We start from the raw sequence: 12,889 nt of genomic DNA, 5'->3' as shown, positions 1-12,889 counted from the left end.
CTAAACTCCTTTCCAGAAGTAACCTTTATGATTCTTGCTGATGTAAGTTTTTCTGTCAAATTTCTTTGTTACAAACATATAAAAATATGGACTGTTCTTTACTAAGGAGCACACTTTTATGTCTCCCTCAGACAGAAGGGTATGTATCACACCAGCCTTCCTTAGAATAAACTTATGTTTTAGAATAGTTTTCCTTGTCTGAATAACTTTTAGTTAGCCTGAGTGGAGATTTCAGTCTCAAGGGCCAGTGGAGTGCATTCCTGTAACCCTGGCTGACATGACTGACCCTGGATTCCCCTAACAGAGCACATCTGACCTGGAATATATTTACTAAACACAGCTGACTCTGAGAAACTGATGTGGCTATGCTTAATCCTCTATACCCTGCAAACTGAGGCTGACCCAAACACAGCTGATTTATGCCCCCATCTCTGTCCCTGGCCCTTCTGGACTGACTTATACAGGATGATTCCACATGATCCTGGACTAATTTTGGATTTTTTGGAAGATCCTGGCTACCCTGGACTGAGGGGTGGAGGGATTCTGGGCCTTAATGTCAACAGAGAGTGGCTCTGGCCCAGTCCCTACCAAGCCCTGGGCCCCAGACCCATGTGACCTCATCTTGGTTTTGGGTGTGATACTCAGAATAGCAGTTTCTAGCTGGGACACCTGGGCTGTAGTTGACTGTAATCACAAGACCCAAAGGCCCACACAGGGCTATTCTGGGAGTTTCAGCAGGTGCTGTGTACAGAGATTGAGAAGAAAAAGAAAAACAAGTTAATAACAATATGGCTTTCCCTTCCCAGCCCTCCTTACCCAGAACTCAGTTTGGGGACACTCCTGGGGGTCCTGTCCTGGTTTCTAGGGCATTTTGTCCCATGGTATACAGTCTCTAACAGAGTGAACAATCTCAGCCTGGTAAAAATGGGGTTACTGGAGGGCAATATCTCTCCAGCCCTCCCCATGGTTCCTGAAAAGCCTCCCCCTAAATGGGAGTAACTTCCCAAAGGGCTAGACTCAGGATCCAATGTGGAGCAGAATCAGTAAGAAAAGAGGCAGGCCAAGAAAAGGATTCAGATTCAATTTGACCTTTGGGACACTGATGATGCTGGGTTCTGTGGGGACCAGGTTCCTGTGACCAGTACCAAGTTTCGGTATCAAAACCAAAATCCAATGATCAGGACTTAGGCCCAGAAATCATAACTTGGTTCTACTGACCAGATATAGACTTTACTTATCTCTGGTTCCAGTCATCATAATTGGTATCAAGAGATCAGACATGGGTTCCAAATTCAAGAACAGATTTTAATGATCAGGATCAAGTCACAGAGGTCAGAGTAAAACTCTACATGAAAACCTCTTTATACATATATACAGGACCAGGTCTTGGTAATCACTATTAGGGATCAAAGATCAGGACAGAACTCAGTGATCAGAACCAGAACTCAGAGATCAGAACAGGGTCAACATTGCCCTCAATGTGGAACAACGGTAGAGAATGCTCCATTCCCCGAAGGAGGATACTCTATCATACCTCTCATACTCTATCATACCTGAGGAAGATGGGTCCTGAAATTGGGGTAGCTTGGAACCCAATTGGAACTCATGAACATAGAATGCAAGCTCAGATCAACAAGGATGTAGAGGTCACATATGCTGCTAAACTGAATATGGGCCTCAGATCAAATTGAGGGAGTTTACAGTCAACAAAATTCATACACCTTTCCCATATTTGGGAGATATACTTTTACCTGATCCAGCTATCTAGCCCTATTTCTAGCCATGATATCATCTCCCCAGAAAATAACTTGGATCCACCTGCATATTAGGTGAGAGGCTCAGGAAAAGAAAAACTAGTATATTCATGGGTCCTTTGGAATATAACTAAAATAAGCCTACTACCTATCTATAAAACAGAAACCCCCAAATATTCATCTGCAATATTTCAGCCTTTAAGTTCATGATTAGTCAACAATTTGTTTGGCTTTATATGTTAACTCTTCTTTTCATGATGCCAACCTGACTTCCCTGGACAGATGACCCTACCATGTGTCTTGGAGCCCACTTCCCCAGAGCTCTGCCCCATTAGGGAAAGAGAAGGAGAAAGACAGGCTGGGTGTATGGATCAACCTGTCAATGCCCACTTTCAGTGGGGAAGCAATTACAGATTCTACCTTCTGAACCCCATAATAACCCTAGGTCCATGCTCCCAGGGGCACAAAGAATAAGAAAACTATCAGGGGAGGGGATGGGATACAAAGTTCTGGTGGTGGGAGTTGTGTGGAGTTGTACCCTTCTTATCCTATGGTTTTTGTCAATGTTTCTTTTTTATAAAAATTATAAATAAAAAGACAGGGTCCACAATAAGGACACAGGAGCCTGTTTCAGAATTAGACATGGGTTTCATCCCAAGGTTTCCATTAGCAGGGCAAAATTTCTTGATAAAAAATAAGACATGATGATCAAGATCTAGTCACTGATCAGAAAAATACATCGTGCTCATGCCCAGACTACAGTGGTCAGAAGAGGATTAGTAAAGAAGACCAAAGCATAGTGATCTGGGTCATGCTCTAGGATCAGGCTCCAGAGATCAGGCCCAGGGTGTTATAATGAGGATCCAGGTAATACTATCAAGGTTAGAGTTTAGTTACTATTACAAGGTCCTAGGCATTAAGACAGGGTTCATTGATCAGGACCATATTCTAGTGATCAGGTCTCAGTAAACAAGAACAGGTCACATTAACAGGATCAGAGCTCAGTGATAAGCACTAGAGTCCCAGAGAATAGGACCAGATCTCAGAGATCAGAACCAGGGCCTACATCTCAGGATCATAACAAATTTTAGTAATCTGTTTCAGTAACTAGAACCTGCAGTTGGTGAACAGGACCTGGGCTCAGTGATTGGGACCATGTCTAGTATTTGGGATCTGGTCTCAGTGATCAGGACAATCTGTGACCAGTACCAAATCCAACTATCAGGATAAGGGCTTTAAGATCAGTTTGATGACTCCAGAGATCAGGACCAGGATCCCAGAGATTAAGATCAGAGACCCAGAGACATGGACCAGGATCTTAGTGATCAGAACCAGGGTCCAGATCTCAGCATCAGAATCTTAGTGATATGTTTTAGTGATTTGGACCTGTAATAAGTGAGCAAGACCAGTGTTCTGTGATTGGGACCATGTCTATTATTTGAGATATGGTATAAGTGACCCCAGTGGTCTCAGTGATCAGGAAAATTTCAGTAACCAGAACCAGATCATATTATCAGGATGAGGGCTTCAAGATCAGAGGCAGTACTCTAGAGATCAGGACCAGGATTCCAGACATCAGGATCAGGATTCCAGTGATCAGGTCCAGGGTTAAAAGGTCAAGATCGGAGACCCAGAGACATGGACCAGGGACACAGAGATCAGAACCAGGATTCAGTGATCAAGAAAAAGGCTCAAAGATGAGGATGTTCAGGATCAAGATTTGACTTTCAGGATCAGGCTCCAGAGATTAGAACAGGATTCAGTCACCATGACCAAAGATCTATGACAATATTGAGGCTTAATGTTTATGGCCAGGATCCAGTGTTTAGGACTAGGATCCATTGACTAGGATCTGGTCATGGGTAAAAAAAAAAAAGTAAATAAAAGGAAAAGAAAAGGCTTAGTGATCAAGATCCTATTCAAGTTCTAAGACATGAGCTTTGTGCTCAGGACTAGGTCTGGGTGATCAGAACCAGGACTCAGTGATCAGGCTCAGGTCCCAGAGACTAGAACAAGACTCAGGCATTTATGACTGAAGCTCAGAACTCACGATCAAGGCTCAGTGATCAGACATGGGTTGAGTTCAGAACCAGGACTCCGTGGTCAGCATAAGGACCCAAGACCAAGCTTCTATGATCAGAACCATGTTCCAATACTAGTCATCAAGCCAAGATTCAGTAGCAGGATCTGGGTTCTGTGGTCAGAAAAAGGCTCAGTAACAGGATCCATGACTATGTTCCAGGGGTCAGATGTGTTTTTTTTTTTTTTTTGCTTAGGATTAGGTCTTGGTGAGCAGGATTAGAGAGTAGGGCCAGGACTCTGATCAGAATCAGGGGTCAGAGATCTGTGATTAGGCTGTGGGACCAGAAGTCAGAATAAGATCACAGAGATCAGAACAGGAAGTAATTATCAGGGCCAAGGTTCAGTGATGAGGACAATTTCCAGTGACCAGGAATCAAGGCTTAGTATCATGTCTCTAGAGATCAGGACAGAATTTAGATATCAGGACTAGGGCTTAGTGATCAGAACCCTGCCTAATTTTTATTATTATGCTCTAGGGTCAGAGCAGGACCCAGTAATCAGGGCCACATTTTTTTTGATCAGGATCATGACCTGGTGGACACAACCAGAATTTAGAGATCCAGATCATGTTCTGGTGATCTGGACCAAGTTTTAAGGATCAGGACACAGAGATGTAGATTAGGGAGAACTGTTGATTACTGATGCTCAGACAGTAGGATTGTGTTCAGTGATTGGGACCAGGCTACACTGCCCAGACTTGGGTCTGTGCTGGGGACTAAGGTTTAGTGGTCAAGACTCTGTGGTCAGTACCAGAGACCAGTGACAGGGTGACATTTGTTGAGCAGAGCCATGTCACTGGATGCCAATGTTTGCTTTTAGACCCCCTTCAGAAATGTAGCAAGGTAGACTGATACCATTCCATGTGCTATCTTAGGTCCTGTGGAAAATTCTTCCTCTTTGAGATTCTGCAGCACTCTGCTTAACCCCTCATATTTAGAGTCAGATAAGAACTTCTGCTTTGGAATTAGTTTATTGCACCAGGAGGGTCTATGGGGTGGGGGTGGGTGGAGGGTGGTGGTGGATTTCAAGCAGGATGCTGTAGTCTCTTACCAGATACCAGAGACTTCTCTGGAAGACTCCTGAAAAACATAGATGGGTCAAAACCAGGGAGTTGTTGTGCTGACAACTTCTCAGGAGTATCTATTCCCCCTGGTCAGGCTTACATGTGTCTGGGTGAACTCTGGATTGATATTACTTGGTGCGATAATGTCACCAGTTCCCTAGGGGGACATGAGCCCTGCTGCTGGAACTGACCATGTCTTCTGGTTCTGGGAAGAGAGCTCCCTCTCTGGAGTCCAAGACAGCCCACTGCTTACCACTGCTCACCTTGCTGTGTCGCTGGCTCTTCTCAGTACTGGGGGCCTTCTCTGCTTCCTAGAGGGCCCCGCACACTGGTCATGGTCAATGCTGTGCTGTAGAAGAGGCTGAGCAGGAAAAGTGTGAATAGCGTGATGGTGGTAGGCCACAGGCCAGCTCCTGGGACATCCTCTTCCAGGAAATCCTGAGGCAGGTCCAGTGTGGTCCAGAGAAACATCTCTGGATAGCCTGCAAGAAGCACAGAGTCTGTTGGGCCCACAACCATGTGTGTATAGACCAGTTGCCTCCCTCCCTAAACCCCTGCCCACCACCACCACCACTACTCATGCACCTGCAGTGGCCAAGGCTGTGACAATGGGGGTTTCCTAGCACAGGTCTCATGGAGAACAGTGTGGCAGGACTCCACTGAATTTCTGGAGTTCTGGCAACTTGGGAGAAGTCCAGAGGACTTCTTGGAACGAAACTGGTCCTGGCAGTAGAGGAGGGTGGGCACTATCTACTCTGCTGAGATATTAAGTCCCTGAAAACCCGGATCTTTGTTTTATTGCTCACAGAGCCATCAGCAAACTCCTATTTCTGTGCTGGACTTGACCTGAGTCTGAGTGGGGATAAAGAGTACTGAACACACCAACTCTTGAGGTACTCCAGATTGTACCAGAGGTACATTAGTACAAAAAGTTCTCTGCTGTCCTTCCACAGAACATACCCGAGAGGCTGAGGCACAAGAGAGGCCCAGACAATGAACACAAGCACACATAGTCTTGCTATCCTAAGATTCCTTGGCACAGATTCCTGAACTGAATGGACTTTGGACCTGCTTATATTATGCCAACACAGTAATTGACTCACTTTCCCATCCATCCATCCACATGTTTATCCACCCAGCTATCTAACCATCTATCCACCAGTCAATCCACCCACATATTCACATACCCAGTCACCTATTCATCTATCTACCAGTACATTCACCCAGCCACCTATCCATCTATATACCAGTCCATCCATCCACATGTTCACCCACCCAGCCACCTATTCATCTATCCACCAGTCCATCCACCCACATGTTCACCAACCCAGCCAACTATCCATCAATCCATCCACCATATGCTCACACACCCAGCCATCTGTCCATCTATCCACCAGCCCATCTACCCACATGTTCACCCACCCAGTCAACTATTCATCTAACCACCAGTCCATCTACCCATATGTTCATCCAGCCATTCATCTATCCATCTATCCACCAGTCCATCCATCCACATGTTCATCTGCCTAGCCATCTATCCATCTATCTACCAGTTCATGCATCTACATGTTGATTTGTTCATCCATCCACCCTTCAGTCAATCCACGCACCCACCATCAATCCACCCAACCATCCATCCACCCACTTGTCTAACTCCTATCCATCTACCCAAATCCCATCCATCCATCATCCATCCATCCATCCATCCATCCATCCATCCATCTTATCCACCCATCAACTTTCATTAATCTTTCTATCCATCCAAAAATGATTCTGCCCATTAAGTCGTCCATCCTCAATCCACTTATTTGTCCACACACCTACGTGACCTATACTCTATAACCTAGTCACTCTGACTTTTGTCTGTTGCTTGGCCTTTCATCTCCTATATTCCCCATCCCTCTAGGCAGCTCCTCCTTAGAAGAAGTCCAGGATAATCTTGAGTGGGAACAGTTTCTTTTCCACCCTCTCCCTGCCCTTGCTTTGCCCATGAGTTAGGCTACACTTGGTCCCACATAGGAATGAGACAACTGCAGGCAGAGGGAGAGTTTCCTGGGAGGGGTCTGTGGGATTGAACTCTGAGCTGGGCCCTGACATGCACATATCTATGCTGAGGGGCCTGGGGCAGTAGGGCCACATTTGGGAAAACCCTGGGGAATGGGGACTTGACTGGGAACATGCTTTGACTTCCATAATTGACTTCCTGTAACTGCACGTGTGTGTGTCTGTGTGTACATATGGGAGGGTATGTGTATGTGAACTGTGTGCATGTGTGACTATGCATATGCTGACACATCCCTTTGTGAGCATACAGAGATGATGTATGCATGTGCATAAGCATATTCATGTATATATGTGCATGTGTGTCCATTTGTGCTTATTTGCATGCATATGTGTGACTGTGAGTGTGAGCTTGTGAAAGAGTATGTGTGGGTACATACATGTGTGAGCCCACTGGGAATCACGTACATGCATTTATGTGTATGTGTGTATCTATGAGAGTGCCCATGTGTATGTGTACATGTGTGATGGGGTGGGAACGGAGTCCTTTCTGGTGTATAGGGTGAATGTCATACTTTGAGCTTAACCCATGCGCTATTATAAGCTCTAGAGTACAGCCTCTCCCTCCCCATTTGCCCTTCACCCTCTGGTGGCTGGGGGTTACCTCCCCCCTCTTTTTCCACTGCCTGCATGCCCTGGAAGTAGTTTTCTTGTCTTCAGAGGTATCATTACTGCCTACTGAGGCTTCTATGGATCCTATCTTCTTAGGAGGTCTGAGCTCACCCCTAGCTACTGTGCATGCACAGGCTTACCCTCAGGCCATGCTCACACAGCAAGCATGGCTCCGGGGGAAGGCTGGGGGTGGGGCTGAGCAGGGATGCTCAGGTCAGTATTCCTGCATCTTTCCCTGTTCCTCCACTAAGCACACACCCCTGGATGGACAGACAGACAGACAAGCTGGTGGGAACACAGGCTGCTGTGGGTGAACATAGAGTTTATTCAGGGCTGTGGGCTGGTGGGCAGGTGGCTGGTCAGTAGCAGTTGCCATCCACATCTGTCACAACCACTGACACATTGACATGGGAGGGTTTACCCGCCAGGTGGTCGATGTTCTTCTGCATGAAGTTCGCAGGGAGGGACTCATGGCCCACCAGGCAGGAGAAATTCTCTCCATTCTTCCAGGTCTTGGCATCCACACGCAGTAAGCTAGTCACAGTGTAGGTACTCACTCCCTGGCCAGGCTCGGGTTGTGCAGCCGAGGTCACATAATCCTGGTTCTGCAGCTCTTGGCTGCCTTGTAGCCACCGCACCATCACATCTGAAGGGTGGAAGCCACGCACCAAGCAGGTCAGCGTCACCAGCTCATTGAGGGCCAGCTCCTCCGATGGTGGTGGCAGCAGATGTACCTGGGGTCGAAAAGTGTTCCCTGCGGGTTGACAGTCAGGTCAGGTCTGGGTAGAAAGTTGAGAGCCCCTCTGTCCCTTGGGAAGCCCCAAGCCTCAGTTTCCCTTTGTGTAATGTGGGGAAAGTAGTGTGCCCAAGTTCTGGGCACCAGCTGGGGATTGTGTCCCATCTATTGCAGAGAAATGCAGGGAGTGAGTCAGGGCCAGGCACACCTTTCTGCTTCGAGATAGTGGCAGTGAGTGTGCCCTCAACTTCAGGGTGGGTAACAGAGCATGAGAAGGTGTCTCCTTGGTTCCAGGGGTCAGCACAGCCTGGCAGCATGCTGGACACACTGTAGCAGCCACAGTCATCCTGCTGGGGGCTCCCTAGGATGGCTTCCTTGCCATTAGATGGTGTCCAGGTAAACAAAGCCTTCTCTGGTTTTTTCAGGCCACTCAGCTTGCAGGTGAGTTTGGCATCGAAACCCAGCAGCAGGTCCTCGAGGGCCGGCTTGTGCAGTGACAGGCGAGGCTTGTCACAGGCCGGGCACTGGGGGGTGCAGCAGGGACCACCTGAAACTGAGCAACATCAGAGTCAGTCAGTCAGTCACCTCTGTACCCATTGCCTCCACAAATCATATACTGCCTTCTGCTGGGGGCTGAGCCCAGCAACTGGAATATGGTGCCTGCCCTCCCTGTTTGTACCCCCAACTCAGTGGCAACCCCTCCCCAGTGTCACCCCCTCTCTGGTGGTCCCATATTCCCACTGACCTATAGTGCAGGGCACACTTGCAGACTTGATGGTACCAGCGTGTGTCACCTGGCAGTTCAGAGACTTGCTTTCTGGGCACTGGTCAGCTGGAAGAGTCAGCAGGCTACTCATGGTGTAGGACCCCCCATTGGTTGCAGTTGGAGGGAAGTTTATGGCAGAGTTTCCACTGTAGTCCCATTGCATAGTTGCAGGCAGGGGAAAAAAGCTGCTCGCCAGGCAGCCCACCACCACCTGCCCGGTTGTGCCAGCAGCCATGTCACAATGTTCAAGGCTCAGTGGAAAGACCTTGGGGCTGGTTTGGGATTCTGCAAGAAAGGGTGCATCATGAGATGGAGCGCTCATGAGCTGGTAACCCTAACACCATGAGGTGGGTGAGGCTGCCCTCTCCTCACACTGGACAAACAGGCACGTGGAGCAGTAATGACTCCAGTGTCTTGAAGCTTGTCCACTGATCAGAACCAGTAACCCCAGTCCAGTCATAGCTATAAAATTCAACTTCTGAAGTTGACTCCACACCTCTTGGATGTCATCTTTGGACAGGTCATCTCCACTGGGGCTAAAGGGATCAGGCACTTGTTCTTAATAGCTGGCCAGTATCAAGGCCTCTCCTAGACACTGAGGTCCTACCAGAGTGACCACATCCATCCTCTCTCCAAGGGTGGGAATCATCATTGGAACTGGGCCAGATGGAGGTGCATGGGATGAAAGAAGGCCTGGGTTCTGAGCAGCTACATGGGGTTCACTGTGTGGAATATCCCATTGTGGAGTGGACCATGTCTTTGGTTCCATCTTTCCATACTCCACACCCTGGTCTTCAAAGCTGTAGTCCAGGCCTACAGGCTAGAAGGATCTGAGTGCAGATCAGCATTCTGGGAGGTGCTGCCTGGACAAGGTTTCAACAGAGGGGGTGGCATGCTCTGATGAGGGAGATAGCACACCATTGCCTCCTACATGCATAGTTACTGTGTCCACTATCAAGAGGGCCCCATGTCGGAGCCAGGGCTTTGTGGATGATGGAATACCACCTTCCTTACCTTTCACCTTCACCCAACTCAGCCCAAGTTGTTCTAGTTCAGCTCAATCTATTTCAGTCCAATATGGTTTAGAGGCCTAGTTTAGCTCAACCAAATCCACCTCTGTCTAACTTATCCCAGGAAACTGAACTTCCTTCAAAGTCTAGGAAGTTCAGTTCAGCCCAATTCAGGCCAGACTAGTAAATTCCAGTTCATTCTGGAAAGCTCAACTCAGCCCACCTCAGCTCAGATCAGTCTAGCCTAACTCAGCTCAGCCCAGCCTATCTCAGTCCAGGCAGTCCAGCAAACCCAGCCCAGCTCAGCTCAGCCCAGACCAGACTAGCTCAACCCAGGCTATACCAGCTCAGCCCAGTTTAAAATTTCAGTCCAACCTGAAAAGCTCAGCTCAGCCCAGCCCAGCTAGCCCAACTGAGCTCAATCAACCCAGCTCAGCCCAGCCTAGTAGATTCCAGTTCAACCTGGAAAGGTCAGCAAAGCCAAGACAGCCCAGCTCTGCTAGCCTAGTAGATTTCAGTTTAATCTGGAAAGCTCAGTTTAGCCCAACCAGCCCAGCCTAGCTCAGCCCAGCTCAGCCCAGCTCAGCCCAGATCAGTTAAGGCAGCCCAGCTAATTCAGCCAACCTCAGCTCAGCCCAGCCCAGCCCAGCCCATCCAGCCCAGTCCAGCCAGGCTCAGTTTGGCCCAGTCATCTCAGTCCAGCTCAGCCTAGTCAGTGAAGCCCAGCCCAACTCAGACCAGATAAATTTAGATCAATCAGCCCTGTTCAGTTTTTAGCTTAACTAATTTATCCCAGTTTAGCTCAGCCCAGTTTAATTCAACCCATGCCCAGATCAATCCAGTTAAACTCAGTTCAACACAATTTAGCTCATTTTATTTCATTTCAGTCCACTTCACTGGTTCAGCCTGGCATAGCCTAATTTAATCTGTCACAAACTAGTTCAGCCCAGCACTGCTCAGCTCAGCTTAGCTCAACCTTGTTCAATTCAGTTTGGCTCAGCCCAATTCAACTGAGCTCAATCTAGCTCAGTCCAACTCAGTCCAGTTAATTCCACTTCAACACAATCTATCCCAATTTAGTTTAAAAAGCCCAGTTAATCCCAGATAGGCCAAGTGCAACCCATGTTACCTGAAGCCAACCCAGTTTAGCTCAGCTCAGCCCATTTTGACTCAGGTTATCTGGGTTAGAATAGCTGAGCCCAGCCCAGCCCAATATAACCCAACACAAGTCATTTAAACCCAATTCAGCCCAACACAGCTTGGCCCAGTCCAGTCTTGCTTAGCTGGTTCAGTCCATCTCAGCCCAAACAAGCCTAGATCAGATTAGGAAATTTAGTTCTGCACAGCTGTGCTCAGTTAAACCCAGAACAGCTTGGCTCAGCTCAGCTTAGTCTAGCTCAACCCAGCTCAGCTCAGTTCAGCTCAGCCTAGTTCATCTAGCCTAACTGGTTTATCCTTGCTGAAGCTAACCTAGTTTAGCTTAGCCCAGTTCACTCAAGCCTCACTCGTTTAACCCTGTTTATCCTAGCTCAGTTCAGCTCAGCTCAGTCCAGCTCAACCCAGCTCAACTCAGCTCAGCCTAGCTGGCTTATCCATGCTCAGCTCAGTGCATCTCAGCTATGCTCAATTTAGTTCATGCCAGATTAATTCAGTCTAGCCTAGGGGTTTTCACCCTGTTAAAGCTAACCCAGTCCAGCCAGCTAACTCAGCTCAGTTCTGCTTAGCCTAGTTCAGTCCAGCTTACCTGGTTTAATCCTGATAAAGCTAACTCAGCTCAGCTAAGTCTAGCTCTACCTCACTTTAGCCTTGCTTAGTTTGGTTTCACTGAGCCTAGAAATTTCAGTTTGCTCTTTTTATATCAGCTGATCCTAGATCAGCCCAGGTGAGTACAGAAGGCCTAACTGAGCCCAGCTCTACTCAGTTGAGTCTAGAAAACTCAATTTAGGCTGGTTAATTTCAGCTTAGTATGGCCCAGCTCAGCCAATTTATCTTAACCTGCTTGGGCCCACTTTAGTCCAGCCTGTCACAGAAAGCTCATCTCAGCTCAGCTCTGCTGAGCCTAGTAGAACTCAACTCAGTCTAGCTATACCCAGCTCAGCCCAGCTCAACTCAGAAGCCCAGCTCAGCCTGGTTAAGCTCATTCCATAGTCCTGCCCATACTCCCTGCTGGTAGCCTTATGGTTGTGAGAGTCCTGATACTTCTGCCCTCTCCTTCCCCTATTCAGCTGCCTGCTCTATCTTATGGTTTCCAGCCAGTCTGACTCTGAAGCACCTGAGGGAAATGAGTGTGGGAATACCAGAATACTTACCTGCTCATTCATGGCTCCTGGAGGGCTTAGGTGGCTGGAAGGGTCCAGCCCCATGGCCCAGAGCCCCAGCATGCAGCACATCCCTCTCTGTCCATGCAGGAGAGCTATACTGAGTGACCAGGACTCTGAGACTCTGGCCTTGCTCTCGGTTGTCTACCCACCAAGGGGTGATGCTGGGTAACATGAGAGGCCTATCAGGGGAGGGACTGTCTGGCCCACAGATGGGGTCAGTCACCCACTTCCTGCTTGACAGCCACGACCACTGCCTCCACGTCATGTCTGGCCTGTGGTCTGCCTGTGGCAGGACAGGTGCCTGTGGCCGGGACTGTATGACCCCAGGGACCCTATTCAAGGATATGACCATGTGGTTGGAAGGGGCCCCTGTTGTGGGGTCATGGTTGCACGGGATTGGCCATGGGTCTGGGTTGAGAACTCAAAGGCATCAGTGGAAAGAGAGGCTGGAGCAGATGTTGTAGGGCCAGAGATGCAAGGCAGG

At 48.3% G+C, this 12,889-nt stretch overlaps 1 gene segment (V, D, J or C); it reads right to left on the bottom strand.

Annotated features, from left to right (window-relative positions):
- Window positions 1-7,874: 7,874 nt before the first annotated feature.
- On the bottom strand, window positions 7,875-12,415 carry LOC103121434 (Ig alpha-1 chain C region-like). The segment is given in 4 exon segments: window positions 7,875-8,326; window positions 8,517-8,861; window positions 9,054-9,359; window positions 12,394-12,415. Coding segments are annotated over 3 exon segments (996 nt in total).
- Window positions 12,416-12,889: the final 474 nt, after the last annotated feature.

Source organism: Erinaceus europaeus, chromosome 14 (assembly GCF_950295315.1).
Source record: "Erinaceus europaeus chromosome 14, mEriEur2.1, whole genome shotgun sequence".
NCBI classification, from domain to species: Eukaryota; Metazoa; Chordata; class Mammalia; order Eulipotyphla; family Erinaceidae; genus Erinaceus; species Erinaceus europaeus.
The sequence above is the reverse complement of the archived record's forward strand: the minus strand, read 5'-3'. Positions and strand labels throughout refer to the sequence as shown.